General features: G+C 39.7%; 1 protein-coding gene across 2 annotated transcripts; it reads right to left on the reverse strand.

The window, feature by feature from the left end:
- Window positions 1-660: 660 nt before the first annotated feature.
- On the reverse strand, window positions 661-19049 carry LOC101846876 (survival motor neuron protein). Of its 2 annotated transcripts, none has more exons than XM_035969251.1 (8): window positions 18594-19049; window positions 9386-9457; window positions 8434-8532; window positions 7417-7632; window positions 6147-6323; window positions 4638-4703; window positions 3163-3288; window positions 661-899 (listed from the first exon to the last, which is right to left on the reverse strand). In XM_035969251.1, the coding sequence occupies exons 1-8, from the start codon at window positions 18639-18641 to the stop codon at window positions 840-842; spliced, it is 864 nt and encodes a 287-aa protein (XP_035825144.1). In that variant the 5' UTR covers window positions 18642-19049; the 3' UTR covers window positions 661-839. The 2 variants fall into 2 exon arrangements, with proteins under 2 accessions (XP_035825144.1, XP_005096568.1); XM_005096511.3 differs by having other exon boundaries at window positions 4638-4715.
- Between the last annotated feature and the right edge of the window lie 343 nt (window positions 19050-19392).

Raw genomic sequence — 19392 nt, forward strand, 5'->3', positions numbered from 1 at the left:
TACTTGCTCCTCAGTTTTTTAGTTTTAGTATGAGGAAACAGGTTCATACTAACCCAATAATGATTGTTTAATACCTGGAAAAAGTAAAAATATTAGACAGAAACAACAAAGGAAAAGAAAAGAAGTAAGATCTACTCCTGGCTGCCTCCAACCACCATGTTTGGGCTAAGAAAAAGCAAGAAATAGACAGGAACAAAGCAGGGACAATAAAAAAAACAACCCGACCTACCAGTGACTCGCTCCAACCACATAACTCACCAGTTTAAAGTGGATCTCAATATATACTATTTGACAATGCTAGATGGGACAGGTAATTGTTACTAGTTACATCATTCCTGAGGCTTTCAGTGTCCATTAAAAAAATTCTCCAAATGAAAGAGCAAGTAGTAGTAATACACCAGTCACCTCAAATGGTTAAAAGGAAAATCAGAAAATTGTACCAAGTAGTTTAAAGTGATAATCTCAGCAATTTTGGAAATGCAGACATGTCAACGCAAAGATAATTAAATTCAAGTTATGCCGGTGTCTACTGCAATTTCAGACAGTTCACTGTGTGATAAATGAAAGGCTATAAGTGCACCACGTTCTACTCTTTGGGCAAAAAAAGGTAGAAAGTACAAAAGAGAAACCAGGATAAAACATAAGACAAACTAAAACATCTGTACATTTTCCAGTTTTATTTCTTTCATACTGCCACATCTGAAAACATTGATTATGGCAAAGAGCATGGCTAATTAATCACAATGAAAACAAGTCTCCCTAACACATTGAGCACGCACAGGCACCATTCAACCACAGACATGAACACAGGCACGGGTAGTGAGTAGATGATAATTCTATCATCTATGACTTCCAAGCGCTGATGCCCCGGATGCACTTCCTGACATTTGTTTCAGGCCCTGAAAAAAAATGAAACAAGAAAGGGGTTAAGAATGAAAACAGCTTTATGGGAATAGACAAATCTTTCTTCATGGAACTTTGGGACTCCAAAGTCTGTCAAGAGTGTTGAACAACTACCAACACAATAGGAAGAAGAAAATTTTGCCTCAAGATTACTCATTTATCGGGGGAAAAAAAAGAAGAAACTTTTATCATTAAATTACATTTCAATTTACTAGGTCAAAAAGATTGTCCTTGTTAGACAAGTCTGTTCAAAGCTAAGTTTACTGTTAAGAGTTTGTGCCAATATTGTGCTCTCTGTCTAAAGGTGTACTGCCTTTAAACACAGTATTGACCCTTCCTATCTCTCCCTCTCCCCCAAGAAGCATACACACCAACAATTACAAGTCTTCTTTTAAAAAATTCTTTCAAAAAGGAAGTGTGAATGTGAACACATAGCAGATGGAATTAAGCAGAGGTTGCCTGATTAAGCCAAATGCCAACTTTTTCTCACTGAAGCATGGAAGTAGTTACACTAAAACTTAAGAGAGGAGTGAGGTTTCGTTTCCACGATATTACTATTATTAAATTGAACACACATTGCAATCTAAAAATGGAGTAAGAGTTGTATTTTAAAGTCAAGTCAAAATTGTCCAAGATGGCCAACCATTGTTGAGGAGAAAAGTGTTTTTCTTAGATGGTCGTCTTGGACAGAGACATTATAATATAGACCTACAATGTAATTATAAAACCGCAAGATGGAAAGTGGGAAGTGGTCATTTGTAAAGGCGATTGTCTTGGACAGGTTGCCATTAGAGCAGGTTCCACTGTAGGCTACTTGTTGAAGAATGTTGGAATTAATGATTTAATGACTGCAGTCTAAGAGTTTATATTTCCACTTTGCAATTATAACTCCTGATCAAAGTTCATAGGCCGGAACCTGAATCAGATCTATAATAAAGTAGCTCTCACGAGCTTGAAGAGCTATGTTTTCAAAGGAAAATTGGAAACTGGCCTGCAGAGTGAGGGGCAATAACCCATTAATTCTGAATCCCCCACATATATATATATATATATATATAATATATACATACATGCTACATGCAGTCCCTACAATACAGTGATTATTATTACTATTTTTTAACGTCTATTAAGAGGTATACCAGTTTATTGTGTTGCTACATTTTCGCCAAAATCAGGCTGATGTTCTTTTAGACATCTCGCATAAAATTGGGTGAAGACAGTGATTTCACGAAACGCTACCATTTCTTTTTTTTCTTTTCTGTAAGTATTTTACGGCGCTCGCAACTGCATAAGGTCATATGAGCACGCGGGACACATTAAACATTTTCAGTTGGAAGGAAATTTTGAATTTTGCCTGTGTAGTGACCGAAGCCTACTCTTATTGATTTTAGACCACCAAGGGACCTTTAACGTGCGCAACTTGCCCACGAGCCCTCCGAGATTTTTCACCCTTGACAGAGAAGGCTAGGTGTAGATCTTTCCTACCGGAAGATCAGGGGTCTGGCTGAAAGACAGCAGTAAGAAGGAGCCAAGGAGTAGCAGCAGAAAGGCTGCAGAAAGTTGAGAAAGAGTCAGGAGCCCAGAAGAGGGGGCAAAGGAGGTGAGAGGTGGGGGCAGAAAGAGGAGACGAAAGCAGACGACAGAACATTGCTAGAGAGCAGGAAAGGAGGTGAGAGGAGACAATTTTAGAGAAGAAAATTTTTCGGTCGCTGCCCAAATTCGAACCTGGGCAATAGTATGGAATACTGAAAGAATTATGACAACAGCATATTCCACATTTGATTTACAATGAAGTGAGGCAAAGAGCTGACATTTTAGGGAATGAACAAGCAAATGACGAGAAAAATGAAAGAAAAAAAAAAGAGACCTCAACCGGTTTAGGACAACATTCATCAACATAACTATTCACACAACCACTCAATATCAGATCAAAATCAAACAGAAACAATGTTCCTTGTTGTATGCAAGTGATACTACTGAAAGAAAGAGAGGATACGCAAAATAACTTTTGCATTGAAAATATTTTCATTACTGTAGCTTTGAAAGTTGAGTTTTTTTCTTTTCCCATGTACCTCTGGTCTTTCCCCTAGCACTACAGTCAAATCTGCAAATCTGCTCTAATGGCCAATCGGCCACTTCCCATTTCCTCTCTTGTGTATTTTTCACATTATGATGACACTGCGTAAGAAGGCCACTTTTCTCTTTGGCAATGGGTGGCCGTCTTAAACAGTCCAGACCAAAAAATACTAAACTTCTCACCTGATAATACCCTGTGTGGTAACCGCTCATGTACCATGACATCAACATACTGTACATTGCTTCATTTTCATCCCCTGGTCCTTCTTGTGAAAACAATGGTGGTGGAGGTGGAAAACTTGGGAAAGCCTAGGAAAAGAACATTTAAAATTTCAGCTTACATTTATAGTCAGTAAATTCAGAACGAAACTGTTAAAATAAACAAATTAAATCCTTTGGCCTTACAGTTTTCTTTATATTTACAAGCCCAGAACTCAATTCTATTACAATTGGCTATACAAAAGCGTCTGGCCAAAGAATCAATCTCACTTTTTTGTTTTACTTTCTTTAAGCTACAAATTTGTCTTTGGAAAATAGATTACATTAACTTCCTAGGGTTCTGCTGAAAGCTACATTATGGAAACAAGCAAAAACAATCAATACATCAAAATGAGGAGTTTCTATACTTCCGAAAGAACTTGCACAAATCCTCTAAAGTTAATTGTTTTCTCTCGAAACGAAGTTCACATTCATGTAAGATATACCCTCCAATAAAAACTCTTCAATAAAACAACAATTTGACATCGCGGTTATAAGTGGATATTTTAAGGCAATTGTAAGAATATAAATATGTTGTACAGGGGCAGGAAAGTCTTGTTCTGACTGGCTTCTCGATATACAGTATAATCTGCTTATATCGATATGCTGTGGGAAGTGAATTTGAAGTCCATATATAATAATATATATATAAAAATGTCCTTAAAAGAAAATATAAAGCCAAAGAGGAAAAAACAAGGGGAGGTCAGCATTAAAAGACAACACTACTTCCCTTGATTCTTGAAAGTAACAAGAGGAATTGAGGAAGGGGGTGGAGTTACGGTACCAAAGACCGAGCAGCGCGAGGCGCTTACTACACACCATTGCAAACTTTGTTGTAGCACCCTTGTAAGGCCTGTTTATGGGCGCTTGCTGGGGAAAATGGATAAGGGGAGGCACTGAGTCACTGACCATGGCACTTGCCAGCAACAGACTCAGACAGAATGGGATGGGGAAGGAGAGTGAGCCATCGGGAGTGGGGGTAGGGAGGTGATGCCTAGGACGCGAGACGCTCACGTCTACGAGGCACTGTACTGTGTTGGAGACTACTACTGACTACACTGTGTAGGCCCTACATCACCTACTAAAGCCTGGAGAGTCGATATAATAGGCTACTTGGCGGGTGAGAGGACTTAATGAAGAACTAATGCATTGATCGTTAGCGTGGGTTTTCCCCCCATTCATGTTCGTGGGCTTCGCCAGGTACCCAGGAAGCATGTCGATAAAGCAGAGTGGGCTGAAAAAAAAGTCGATATAAGAGAAATTGTTTAGTGAAGATATTGAACAAAAACATTTTTATTGGAAAATATGTTGATAAATTGGATGTCGATGTAAGTGGATTATACTGTATGTTTTTTTCAATTCAACTGCTATTAACATTGGTCTTGCTCCCTAACACTCACCGGAGGAGGCGGTACTGGAGGGCTAGGGCCTGCTGGGGGGTAGCCAGGGAATGGTGGCGGCTGGAACTGAGGAAACGGCTGTGTTATAAATAAAGAAGAAACTGATTATGTAATATGAATATGAACCCATGAACCCTGTAAAGAAAGCAGTCAAGTCAATCAATGGTGTCATCTAAAGAAAGGCAAAGTGAGAGGATTTAAAAAATTGTTTTGATGTCTGATTAGAGAACGTTGGATTTGCAGAATATTCGGATGAAACACACCGCTGCCATTGAAAGGAAAAAGGACGAACTTATCTTTTTACACAATCATTACTTTCCTTCTATAAAGATGCAATTCAACGGTTAAGGTTTAAAAAACAAAATAAACCCATTCCTAGGACATATACAGTTTAACTACAAAGAATGGTTGGTCTGTCCCAGAGAGAGTAAACAGTTACTTACTCTATCATAATACTGTATATCAAGCACAAGCACAGTCCAGCCCATGAGCTCACCCAGTTATCTTATTATAGTGGAGCTAAGCCCGTTTGTGGGGTCAGTAAAAACTTTTTACACAGGAGCCTATAAAACCTACAAAAATATTATTCAGACAAGAATTATCCGAAAGGGTTACGTGGGCATATTTTCAAAGTTCGGAAACTACCTTTTAATTTTTCAGGTTTGATGGGTTTTTTCCTGTAAATCGAAGCTCTCAGATGTTTTCACTCTGCCCTTAGCCATTTCATATTTTACTGGGGACTGCTTCCGTTTCATATTATTGCTTTCTTCGTGTGTCACTTTTCTCTCATTTATTGCTCCATTTCAGTAGAAGGTAAATATAGTAGACTTTCAGTTGATGTTAATGCACCGATCATTCCTTTCATTGAAAGGGGACCCCGCTAATTAAAATAATAAAGAATGTGACCTGTGGTGAGTTGATGATTAATTAAAAAAGCAAACTGTTCGTGTTGAAAATCAAAATTAGTAGTTTCAGGACCACCTGAAAGAAATACATCAAATATTCAATCTCATCATGAAATGTCTTTGAGTAGCATAATATGCCATAGTGTCAATAGTAGTCATAACTTAGAGAGCTTGGGTATTTCAACAAACTTCACCTCTTTTTCTTCTGCTTTGGTCCAAGAGATATTCGTAATCGTTTATTCCTGCCCGTGGCATGGACATGTTTGCCTTTGCCTGCCATAAATCATCGCATATAGGACACATGTGCCAATAAAATGCAGGTAGACTTGACGGCCAAAATGTTTGTAAAAATCAGATAAGGCACCAATGTTGCCTGTATGCTAAAGATCTCGCCCTTCAATCAGGCCACGAAAAGAAAAGAAAATCTCTAATATCACAAACACAAATGTCACTACCTTAATTGGTTCTTTCACTCACAGGAAGTCAACCCCATTAACACTACAGGAGCAGCTATATGGGCCATCAGAGGAACTTAGAAGTTCGGCCTTGAATATAAAAGATACCTGTGTTCAGGTGTGATGTGAATGAGAAGAAGAAGACTCACGGGAGGTGGAGGCATCTGGCCAAAGGCAGGGGGAGGGGGGAGCTGTCCGTTCCATGGGTAGTGAGGAACTCCAGGTTTAGGGGGCCTTTTGCCACTTCTTGTTGTTGTCTTTCTACTCTTTGGCTTTTCTGTGGAAGGTTCTCTGTGGGCCACAGGCTCTTGATTAATGCTCTCTGTCTGTAAAAAATAAAATTTGGAACTTGCAAGCACACCAATCAGAAGCGGCTAGTACGGATTTACAGTGAAATTCTTCTCAGTCTCAGTCTACAGCTTATCTGTTTCTTCTCCCAGTATCATTTTCAATGTTTGTCTATTTTGACCATACGAATCATCATACCCTCTTTCACAACAACCCTGCCCTCTCTCAAGTCTTAATCTATCTCCACCACAGTGTGTCCTTGTTGAGTTACTTAGCTCAAGAAGCAAGTCTTAACTTTCATCCCTGTCACTACCATCTGAAGAAAAATCTCCCTCACAATTTCACTTGCTTAAAAGTCTTCTTCGGTACCCCTATCCATAATAGGATCATTTAACTCAACACCTTTCAGCTGTGAAAGATCACTTTGTCATTGTTCTTACTATTCACACCAGCTGAATTACTTTTAAATGAACATTGAAACAGTTCGACATAAATGACAAAGACAATCTTTACTCATCTCGCAGGGAGAAATTTGTGCGGCATCTACAGATATTGAGCACAAAATCCTTCCCCCCCCCCCACCCCCTTTTTTTTAATAGTAAGGAGCAATCGATTGCCCCCCCTGCAAAAAAACAAAACAACAACAACCCCAAAACGAAAAAAACCATCCCCACTATGAATAACTTTCCACCACTTTCATTTAACTTGAAACAGTTGCGTTCGATGAAGTTAATCGACACTTTTCAACACTGAAAGTTCAAATTGTCAAATTGTTTAAGCTTGGGGCTCTGATCTCCGCATGCTTTGGTAATTATTATTGTGCTGCGGCTCCAATACAGGCAATAAATAAGGAGAAAGAAGAAATGACAGTGTGATTTATATTATATATAAATGCATTATAAGTAAACACCCACGCTCACAGCAACTTTTATAAACAAAATAATGCCTTAATTCATTGAGATAATTGGGTTCCCTCCACTCCCCCAAACAAATTATAAAAAACCTTGGACGTTAACAGGATATATATATATATAAGTATATATATAAATATAACAAAATGTTTCGAGCATTGCTACATAAATTCCACAAAAGGCAAGAAAAAAGTTGCCCCAACATACAGAATAGACTTACTTCACTGGCTGTGTCAGTTCTCTGAGACGAGGCCAGACTGCCAGCAGGCAGGAGATCTGTCAGCTGTTGCTCTTCCTCATTTCCATACCCAATATATTGTACTGTGCAAGTGCCCTTGTCTTGATTGATGGACAAAATTCTGGCCTCATAGACTTCACCATCCTCTGTGTAGACAGCTTGGCAGCGGTCTCCAGCCTTCCAAACACCAGAGGAAAGCTAATAACAAAAAAAGAAAAACAAAAACAAAATACACAATACTGCCTTTGTATGTGTTCAACACCTTACTTCACACTGATACAGCTCTGTAGGTCATTTCAAAGGGATCCCACACATGGCTTTTCATCGGGGTTGCTTTTTACTACATTGACAAAAACTTTTAAAAAAAGTTTCAGTAGAGGGTTTCATGGCGCTGGCAACTGCCTAAGGTCATATGAGCGCCAAGGGGAGGGTGTCAACAGAGAAGTCTTTACAGGGACTCAGACTTACTCTGCACACCTCTCTAGCTTCAACAGCACAAAGTCTGCTTCAACTATCAAGGCACCCCGGAAATAGCAGGTCACAAGAGTGTAACAAATATACAAAAGAAGTAGAGGAAAATGACAATAGACGTCTGTAAGGATTAGGAAATAAAAAGCAGCAGTTCCCTGTTGTAGATCAGGCACAGTTATGAGCGTGACATGATGAATCAGCCCATTTACAATTCTACTGTGCATGAATGAGAAAAGAGGGAGTGACAAAAACTTTTATTTAGAGACTGGCATGAATGAGTGGAGTTGGACAGTAAATATGGTGAAAAGATGCCCCTTCAGTGCCAAGCAGGATGTGATGTGTACGAGTGGTACTCCACCAGTAGGAGAAATCCAACCCTTTCGAAGGACCAGCTGACAACTAATATGCATAATATAAAGCTAAGAATATAAAACTGAAAAACAGCCTGCCTCCAATTTCAAACCTTATTTTCCCATACAGAAGAAAAAGTGGAAAGGAATGCATAACATATGAAATACCAAATCTTACATTTTTCTTTTTATGTTTCCCTCTGTTTTTCTTCTTCTTTTTGCTTTTGGAATTTCCACACAACGCTGAGAATTCAGGATTCTGCTCTGCAAGTTTAGCCTGAAAAATTTCAAAGACAAAACTATACATGATATGAAACAGCATCAGGAAACAAGAAAAAGTACCAACACACTTGACTACTTTTTTTTTTTTTTACAGTATGCAAAACAGTAGCTGAAAATATGAGTCACGATGCGGTGGAACCAGGTGTTCGTCAAATTTTGGGCATATTAAGTTATTGCTATCATCCTAAAGCTTGTCTGTTTGCCTTGCTTATGATGAAAAAAATATCCATTTATCTCGGATACAAGTCAAGATATTGGCGATAGAAGGAGGTGGGGGTCGCCTGGTTTCAATGGTAAGATTAGCGAGAAAATGACCGCCAAAGTTATTTCCGTAGCTTGAAAGTCACTGAAAACTGAAAATTTACAACTTTAATGCCTTTAATCAACGTTTTTCCGTAAAATCCGCACACAAATGTGTTCTTTAATGTGCATGAAAGGTGTTGAGCCAAAATAAAAAAATTTGATGAATATTCTCAAACCTGCAGAAAAATTCCAATTTCTTCACTTTCATTATTTTGACGAACGCCTGATTCCATCGCGTCGAGACACATATAGCATCATTTCAAAGAGATGTATAAGTATAAACCCTTGATTATCAAATAAAGGTCAGTCAGATTGGGACTTCACTCACAAAATTTGCATTACTATTGTCTCAACAATTTTTTTAAAAAGCATCTCAGTGAAGTTATGACAACAAAACAAATACTCTAAAAAATAAAGTGCAATTTGAACTGACATTGTCAGATAATGAATTATGCATGTTATTATTTGTAAAAAGAACTTTGTATAGTTATAGTTACTTTCACAAACTTTAATTTTAAGCAGGATCTCCCATCATAAATCATTACCTTCATTGCAGAAACAGCTTCATCATAGGCCTTGATCAATGCACTGTCATCCCAAGCATCATTTTCACTTTCCTTTAAAAAGAACAGAAGAAAGAGACAAAAGTGCATGAAAATTGAGTAGGAAATTACACTCTGCATTTTCTTTCATCAAAATCTGCATTTTTTTTTTTATAGAAGTGAAATTTTGAGTACTTATAGAGAGGGTACTTTGACACAGCTGCTCTCTATGCAACTTGAAGATGGTACCAGTAGTTTAGAGGATAGGCTACTGGACTTGTAACACAAGAATGCAGGTCTGGGAGTTCAAGGCTCTTTCTTTAAAGCACTTTGCACAAATGATCCCATTCACCATGGACTACCAGCCAAAGACGGACCTTAAATTAAGAGGTCCTGCAACGTAACTAACCTTACAGTGTTGCAAGGACATAGGGCATTAATAGTACACCATTACAAAGACAGATGAAGACTAGAAGACCTAGGGAATTTGTGGGCTCAATCTAGATGGTTTAAGATGAAAATGAAACACTTTGAACTGAAACTAGCAGCCTTGGCCAGTCTGATTTCAAAAGGTTGACAATAAGGTGAAGAAAGAAAACAATACACTATAGAAGTTTGCGAAAATAAAGAAACTGTATTAGATTTATGCACTTCTGTAATTTCCGTACTAATCCATCTTTCACCGATATACAGGGGGGGTGTGTGTGTGAGTATACTAGAGAATATCAATCAAACCTTGGTGTTTCTGCTTTGGGGGTGGAGGCGAGCTGCATAACATATATTGAAAGTCAAACAAAGAGTAAGGTACTGTTCAGAGAAAGTAGCAGTATGTTCTCATGAGCTGACAAGGGACCAGCATACATGCATCTCAGAGAAAAAAATGGATAGCTGACTTTTATTATGCTAGGTTTAGTAACATAATAAAAAGGAACATCTACTTTTAAATTATTAGAATCTTAGACAGGCTAAAGAATTCTACATGTTTAAAAAAAAAAGAAAGTGTTTTACGGTGCTCGCAACTGCATATGAGCACGCAGGAAAAATTAAACTTTTTCAGTTGGTAGAAAATTTTGAATATTGTCTGGGTGGCGGCTGCAGTCTACTCTTATCGATTTTAGACCAACAAGGGATCATTAATGTGCGCTTCTTGCACTCGGGCCCTTCGAGATTTTTCACCCTTGTCCGAGAAGGCTAGGTGTAGATTCTATAGACCTTTCCTACCAGAAGATCAGAGGTGTGGCTGAAAGATAGCAGTAAGAAGGAGCCAAGGAGTAGCAGTAGAAAGGCTGCAGAAAGAGTCAGGAGCCTAGAGGAGGTGGGTAAAGAAGGTGAGGCTGTTTGTTTGTTTAGTATAGGGTTTTACGGCGCTCGCAACTGCATAAGGTCATATGAGCGCGCGGGACACACCTAATCATTTTTCGTTGGTAGGAAATTTTGAATTTTGCCCGGGTGGCGGCCGAAGCCTACTCTTATCGATTTTAGACCACCAAGGGATCTTTAACGTGCGCAACTTGCACATGGGACCTCCAAGATTTTTCGCCCTTGTCCGAGAAGGCTAGGTGTAGATCTTTCCTACCAGAAGATCAGGGGTGTGGCAGAAAGACAGCAGTTAGGAGGAGCCAAGGAGTAGCAGTAGAAAGGCTGCAGAAAGAGTCAGGAGCCCAGAGGAGGGGGCAAAGGAGGTGAGGGGTTGGGGGTCAGAAAGATGAGACGAAAGCAGACGACAGAACATTGCTGAGAGCAGGAAAGGTGGTGAAAGGAGACAATTTTAGAGAAGAAAATTTTTCTGTCACTTCCCGTGTATTCAAACTCGGGACCTTTGAATGAGAGGCGAACACCTTAACTTCTAGGCCACGAGAGCCCCCCTACACTAGTCTGAAAATGTATGGTATTATACAAATTTTTTAATGAAGTCAAGACGGCATTTTCTGGAAAGTCAAAGGTTATAGATTTTCAGCGGGCCAGGGGATATAGTTTCCATTCTCTTAGCCAGTGTTCTTCACCAAAATCCCTGTGAGTAAAATTAGAAGTGGATATAAGTTAACAATGCATTGAACTTGTGAGAACTTAAAAGGAGCCAGATGAAAGTGGAGACCGTAGCACATTACTGCAAACATGAAAATGACATGGTAACAGTAACGATAGGTGAATGGATTATGACTGCAAATCCATAGTGACAGAGGCCAAAACGTAATTTATAGAAAGACAAAGCGTTGGGTTTAAGAAAGATTTGCGGATGGCCGTCTCAGACAGGTAATTTCAGTTGATTGTTAATAGGGTGGTTGCGGCCACCTTGGACAGGTGCCTGTTTTACACAGTGAAATAGAAAAGAAAAAGTACTTGGGGGGAAATAAAAAGTGGCAGTTTGTATAGGTGGCTGTATTTAACACGTAGCTGTCATGGTAGGTTCTACTGTATTACCATTCATTTGGGCCTATTGTAATACAGTTCGCATTATAAAAATATCCATACATCTCATATAAACTAATTTAATACTTTGTGGTGGATAACAAGTCAAAATTCTCATGTAAAGCAGACGAATATGAGTGCTTTGGATATTTGAATCTGAGCATGAGACTGGTCCATGAGTAAAATAGTACAAGGATAGGATGACATGAAAATAAAAATACTCTGAACTGAGAATCTAGAATGAGGATCATCATGCATTCACAATTTTTTCGGCCACCTATATTCTCACCCCTGGTAACTGTTGACAAGATCTCGCTGTCTTTGTTTTGTTGTATTAATTTGTATTATCTTTTATAAACAATCTCAGCAATTCTCGTTCCATAAATTTACCTTCTCAAAGTCGTACACGCACACACACACACACATGCGTGCCAGTGAAAAATTTTTCCAGCCCTGAAAACCCAGATCCAAAATTTTCCCAACCCTGAAATTAAAAAAAAAATGAAAACCATTGCCAACGCCACTTATTTTTTACCCTTTCCTCCAATTCCTCCATAGAAGCAGGTCTATCTAGAAACTTCATCTTCAAAAATCAAACAGAGCTTGCACAGATCTAGAAATCTATTTGAATTTATCTAGATTGACGGTAGGCTAGCTTATGACACAACCACTCGCTGGCTTAGCTTTCGTCTCATTGACACTGATCCCGGTTTTCGCGCGAACAGAACTAACTACTCATGAAAAAAATCGAGGGATAAAAAAAAAATCCGATTTCCAACGTTCACCCCTTTTTACAGCCATGTAATTTATTTATCCTTTTGATCCCGTCACCAGCGTTTCCGGTGATCAGACAGGCGAAACGAAATATCGCATCCGGAACTTGCATGCATATCGCGATACCAGTTTTTAAAAGTCCATTACGCTTGGCCGGACTAGATCGTTACCGGCCCAATTTTTTGGGGGCAATGAATTATAAATATTTTTTGTTGTATATATTTTTTTCCTTTTTAAAGACCCGATGCAACCCAGAAAGTGATGCTGTGAAATTTTTTGTCAGCCCTGGGCCCGGAGGTCTGGCACCCATGCACACACAAGCGCACACATACACACACACGCAAAGCGGGCCCGCCTTGGTGAGATCAGAGACAGTGTAAGTTTACGTTTACGTACATAGTCTTTGGTGAGATCTAGTCAACTGGCGAGGGAAGCCCCGGAAGACGACAAAAATAGATGGCGGAAATATGTCGTCTATATTTAGACCAATCACACAGACTAGCAAGGTGCTCGCTGTAGCTTCATGTGTTATTCTCCGTGCTGGTCTGTGTGTGTCTGTGCTATAGGTCTACTACATGTAGCAAACCTGAGGGGGGGTGAGAATAGCGAGATACCTGTACAGACTATTCTCACCCCGGTAAATTTTTACTTATATGCACCCACACAGATACATTGGTATGAGGGCTAAACTGCCATAATTTTTGCTGCAGAACATACGCATGGCCACTAAAACCCTTGCAAATCAATTGTTTTCAAGTATAAATCAATCCTAATTGCCAAAACATCAAATCATTGTGAAATGTAGGGGGCCTGCCCCCCTGAAACCCCCCAGATTCTTTTTAGGTCTGCATGCCCCCTGAAACCCCCCATGTTGTTAAAAACAAGTCAAATATTACTAAGCCACTGGTCCTAGCTCTGCTTTCAAACATCAATAACTCAATAACTATAGATTTGTGGCAAAAATGAAAAAAATAGGCCATATTCGTGTTCAGCATGCAAACTACTACAAGAAAAAAAGTATATAAAACGAGTAAAATGAAACGGGTGCATGAGTAAAAAAAAACCCTCACCCCTCGTGAGAATAGCCACTTCCTTTTTTTAAAATTCGGGAGGAATTCCGTAACAAGCAGCCAATATATAATATATAAAGTGGAGAAGTTCCGCAGAGGGCCTGAAAACTTACCGTGACAAGGTCCATTGAGCAAACTATACAAGAGTTAGGGTAAGATAAAGGAGTAGGCTAAGGGTCAGTGTTTGTTGTTAGGATTTAGGGTTAGTGTTAGGATAGAAGCCTATCTACCCCACTCATCCCCTCTTTTGAGTTTGAGTGTTGTTGGTTGGTCAGCCCTTCCGAATAAAGGGTTAGGATTAGGGTTAGGCAGGGTTAGGGTTTGGGGAAGGGGAAGGTGTAAAGGTAAGAAGGGTGAAGGTTAGGGTAAGAAGGGTAAAGGTAATGGTAGGGGTAGAAGTAGGGGTAGGGTAAAGGTAAGAGGGGTGGTAAGGGTAGGGGTAGGGTAAAGGTAAGAGGGGTGGTAAGGGTAGGGGTAGGGTAAAGGTAAGAGGGGTGGTAAGGGTAGGGGTAGGGGAGATACATATCGTCGGCCTGGTAATAAAACCGTCTAACCCACAAAATATCAAAAAACTTTTTATTGGACCTATCGATAGTAAATTGTCCATTTCATATGCTCACTCAAAGACAGATCTGAATTTTGTCTAGAAATGTCTTTAAAACATTAGAAATAAAACAGTATAACCCGGCACCCATCGGATTTTAGCCCGATAATTCCGACTATCCCACCTGCGAGGGACGGAATGAGGGTTGGCTGTTTTTATCGCGCTAACAATGAGGGGCCACTTGCTACGTTACCGACTAACCCCGGCTTCGACTCCTCTCTGGACTTAGTTTGACATCAGATTCAGACCTGTAATAGTTCAGAATTTGCTCACATAACCGTGTGAGCTCTCCAAAAAGGAATATTTGTGTAATATTTCTTGTTGATTTCACTGGGGAGTTATATAGATCTGGTTGTTTCCTCTTTTTTCTTCGTTTTAATGCTGCTGATAACGTTATTAATGACTAAAACTCCCCACTGTTCCCACAGAACTGTTTATCTCGTGACAAGTCCAGTATTTGAAATGTATCTTTATGGATTTTGTTTTGTATGATGAAACTATGTTTTCTGTCCGCGTGTTTTTCTTTGTCTTTGTACTCGAAATTCACCGATTGTGAAGGCATTTTCCCCTATACGGACTACTGTCTCTTCTCCTAATCATTTTCCCTTCACAATTGAATGGGCGAAGTAGATAGCATTTCCTCCTTTACTAACTCACTCCAAAAAAAATAATTGTGGGACCTGTCCAGCACACCGTCTGCCCCCAACGATCGTTGTTTTTTAAAGTGCTTTTTATTTTATTTTTTCATTTGCTGTGTTTATTGCAGTCATTACCTTCTGAAACATCGTTCGATTTTTTTTAAAAGTTCATTTCGTTTGTGTTTTGAGTAGATTATTTTCTCAGTGTCATAACCTAAGGCTTTATCTTTATATCAAACCTTAGCTTACATAACGCTATAACATTCAATAAGATGATGCCACTCTTGCTGCGTCACCTCTTACCCTCAGCGCAGTGGAAAGTGATCGACATGACCAGGCTAATGTCACATCAGTTGATAGTACAATAGTTATGTTACCTTTGATCTCTGCGAAAAGGACATGGCATGAAAAAGATTGGAAGGGTAACAAAAGGAAGAGGTTGAAAGAACTGGGGATGCCTCTACCCATGTCAAGGCACGAAGCGAGCAGGATGTGAACTTGACGTCCTTGGCAGTTGTAAAATGGTTTGTACAAAATGCAATGATATCACTGGTCACTCTCTTGGAAAGAAAAGAGAGCCTACGTATATGACACGATAAACATGATAGACAAAAAGAGATCTTACACAGCAAGCGAAAACCCAAGGAGAAATTACAGCCACTTACAAGAGTCAATGGTCAAAGAACACCTGTTTGTAAAACAATCTTCAAGAACACCACAGGCCTGACCCACTGGTTTATTTAAAGTGTCTTCTCCGAAAAAACAACAACCAAGAGGTCCACCCACCTAGAACACATCGCGCCCACCATGAGAGAGCCAAGGATGACAAGTTGTTCCATAAAGAGGAATTTTTTGACAAACTTTCGAAGATATCCTCCTGTCTACAGATGACAATCCAGAAAAGGTCAGATCTGCATCAAGTATACATGGAGAACTTTGCAGAGAGGGTGAAAGCCACATTGAGCTATCAAGTGTTCTGCCAAAAGTTCAAGAAAAACAATTTGGGTTTACTTTCAACCAAGAAAGACCAGTGCGACATTTGTACAAAGTTCAAATCTGGAAACCTCACAGAAACAGAACACACAGCTCAAATATGAATATGAGGAAAGCTGCCACTAGACCAGAGAAGGAGAAGGACAGGGAGGCTGTGTGTGTCCTTTGTATGGAGATCCAGTGCGTCCTTCTGGCCTCATCACTAAAGACTTCCACCTTATATAAACAAAACTGGCTGTACACAATGTTACAACTTAGGATCTTGCCACCAGAGACGCCAGATGATATGTCTGGTATGAAAGTGAAGTTGGTCTGGGCTTCAACAGTTTTCATCACGTCTGACTCACTAACTGATATTGCAAGTGACTGATTTCAACCACTTCATCATCTGCAGTGATTGGCGCAACTACTAAAACAGAAAGCCACCCTGGTGAGTGCAATGGCCTCGCTGGCCAAAGAGCTTGACATCACAGTTGAGCAGAAATTCTTCCCAAGGGCCATACCCAAATGGAAGTGGATTCAGTCCATGGCACTATTGAGCGATCGCTAAAAAACGAACTGATGTACATACCAATGCACTACGTGAACATCATGCTCAAAGCCAGAAGCATCCCCAGGCCCTATGAAGTTATGTGCCTGGACCACAGCTTTTTCAAAGATTTCGCAAAGGTCGGAGAGCACTAAACAATCCGTCCAGGGAGAAAAGCAGGCGATCCTACTGTCACTGGCTTGCAGGCATCAAAGTACACTCCAGTCTTTAAAAATCAGTACAAGCTGAACTTTGATGATGGATGGCAAGCGCTGCAGGGACCAAGAAAGCTGAACACAAGTGTACGACGGTTACTGCTGGACCTCTCTGCAAAGACAGATTGAAGATAACTGCCAACCAGTATAAACATCTACTTGAGTTGTAGGCCGTCGTACCACGATGCTACCACAATTACCATGAAACTTTGCCTCAGTAAGAAGTTTTGAAAGCGATCAAGCCAAATTCGATTATAGTAGAGTCTTTCAAAACAATGGTAACTTTTGTCGTATTGCCTTGTTGTAGCCATAGGACACAGAGTGAGACAGACATGCTCTTTTCTGTCGTCGAGAAAACTCAATAAAGTAGTAGTAGTAGTTGTCAAGCCACACACTTGGAGAAAGCTGGCGCATTCTTTGGTACTCACAAAGTCTTTTTGTATAATAATGATATATCATTATGTAACCAACTTCTCCCAAACCATTGCCGAGGTAGCAGAGCTTTTGTGTGGCTTTCTGCTTTCATTTCTTTCTTAGTATTACTTTTTTCCAGGCCTTTGAATGGCCACCCAGTGCCAATAGTACCATGTCGGACACGGTTATAAATTCTAAAGGCCTACTGCTGCTGCTGCTACTACTGTTGTTTTTGTTGTTGTTGTAGTAATTGTTGTTTTTGTAGTTGTTGCTGTAGCCGTTCTCCCTTACCCTTCAAGCCTCCTGTTCTTCTACTTTAAATGTAATTAATATACCCATTGCTGTGTTCTGCTTCTTCTACTTCTATTAAAGGTTAAACTTTGTGACTGCTGTTTTTGCCCGAATTGACTCCGTAGCACTGAAATGGCAGCAGCTGATAGTATGTTGGTAGCAATAATATAGTCCTCCTCCTCTTCCTTCTTCTTCTTCTTACTCCTCCTCCTCCTTCTTTTTTCTCCTACTCCTCCTCCTTCTTCTACAAAAGATCTTGACGATTGAAGCAAGTGATCAAATACGTTACCGTCAAGTGTGGCTTGGCTGCACACAACCAAACTCAAGGCCAGCAGTGGCTTCCTGATAAAACCGGTCAACCCACAAAATTGAGGGTTGGTCGGTTCTATCCAGGAAAATTTGAGCGACATAACCGTCTAACCCACACAGTTTCATTAAAAGCAATTTTTAAAGGAAAAAAAGTTCTACAGATTTTCGGTAAAGTGTTTTTATAGGTGTTTAAAGCATTGATTTATCGTTAGACGCCTTTGTTTTGAAATAAAACAGTTTTTTCCTTCTCCTGTAAAATTTACCTCGCTGGGGTTAGCCGGTTTTATCACAAGGCCGACGATATGTAGGGTCAGTAGGGCTCTTCTTTTTATTAGTGTTTGTTGGGGTGGTCATTCTTGCCCCCCTGAAACCCCCCTCTCCCCAGCCCCCTCCACACGCAACACTCGCTCGCTAACCCGCCTCGTCGCTGGCGCACAATACAAAGTGTCCCGCGGAACTATTTATCCGCACGTAGACAACTCTGAGTGCGTGGTTTCGTTAGGCGCGCGTAGTAATCATGGGTGTAAACAAGTGGTCCGGTAAAGTACAATCCATCCTTTCAGTCTTTCACACATTACAAACAGGCCTAGATATTCTAGGCCTTCTAACCATATCATAGAGGCCTACCCTACTTTATGGCATGTGTAGATCTGGATCTAGATCTAGATCTAGAGATCTAGATCTAGATCTAGATTCTAGATCTAGATTAGATCTAGAATCTAGATCTACATTTAGATCTAGATTCTAGATCTAGAATCTAGATCTAGATTCTCTAGATTTCTAGGCCTCCTATGGCATGGCATTACAATGATAAGATAAACACAGTAATAAAATGAAAAAAACAATGATCTGAGAGTCTAGAGAATCTCTCTAGAATAGATCTAGATCTAGATTCTGGTATAGACTTCTAGATAGACTAGAGAGTCTATCTAGATCCATACTCAAAGGTATTTAACGATACTGACCTCTCCTCGCTGGTATATAACAAGGTCTGTTTCTGCGGCTTCTGCCATTGTTTTTAGTTTCTACTGCTATAGGCCTAGATCTATATGCGCGGCTCAGTCACTCACTTTCTTAGGCCCTAGTGCTATTGAATCAGGCATAGGGAAAACGTAAGTAGAATGTTGTGAGTTGAAGCTTGATTGAATCTATCTCCAATGCTCCAAGTCCAAGGGGTTCCAAAGCAGTTTGCATCATCCAATAGGAGTATTGGGCATGGAACATTAGTGAATGACTAATGAAAACATCTGGAATATGGATGATTACATCATTATTATAATGAAATGTGTACCATTGAATCGGTGTGGGTCTGAACTGATTTTGAGGGAAGAAATTATAAACCATTCAAAGCATTCAATCAATAGTCTGAGCAGCCTTCTAATAACAGCTCACTATCGGAACATAGCCTAGTCGAAATTAGCAACATGCTTCCTTCCGTCTTCGACATTGTCAGTTTGGCTATTTGGTAGGCCAAGTGCATTGTAAAATGTAGCACGCAAAAAAGGTTTAGAAAAAAACAAAACACGTTCGACAAAGTATTAGGTGTTCTTGTTAAAACACGATTAAGTTAATTTGTAATATCATTACACAATACCTATATCCTAAAAGAGCTAGGCAGGTGTAATTAATTGTACCCTCACTCTTAAAATTAAAATAAGTAGTAACAAGCTTCATCTTTAATTTATATTACCCGCTATCTAAAATTTCTCCATTGTTGAGTTTCAAAGTTAATTAATGCATCAGGGCAGAAGTGTGTTTGTTTGT

This window comes from Aplysia californica, unplaced genomic scaffold (assembly GCF_000002075.1).
Source record: "Aplysia californica isolate F4 #8 unplaced genomic scaffold, AplCal3.0 scaffold00130, whole genome shotgun sequence".
NCBI classification, from domain to species: domain Eukaryota; kingdom Metazoa; phylum Mollusca; class Gastropoda; order Aplysiida; family Aplysiidae; genus Aplysia; species Aplysia californica.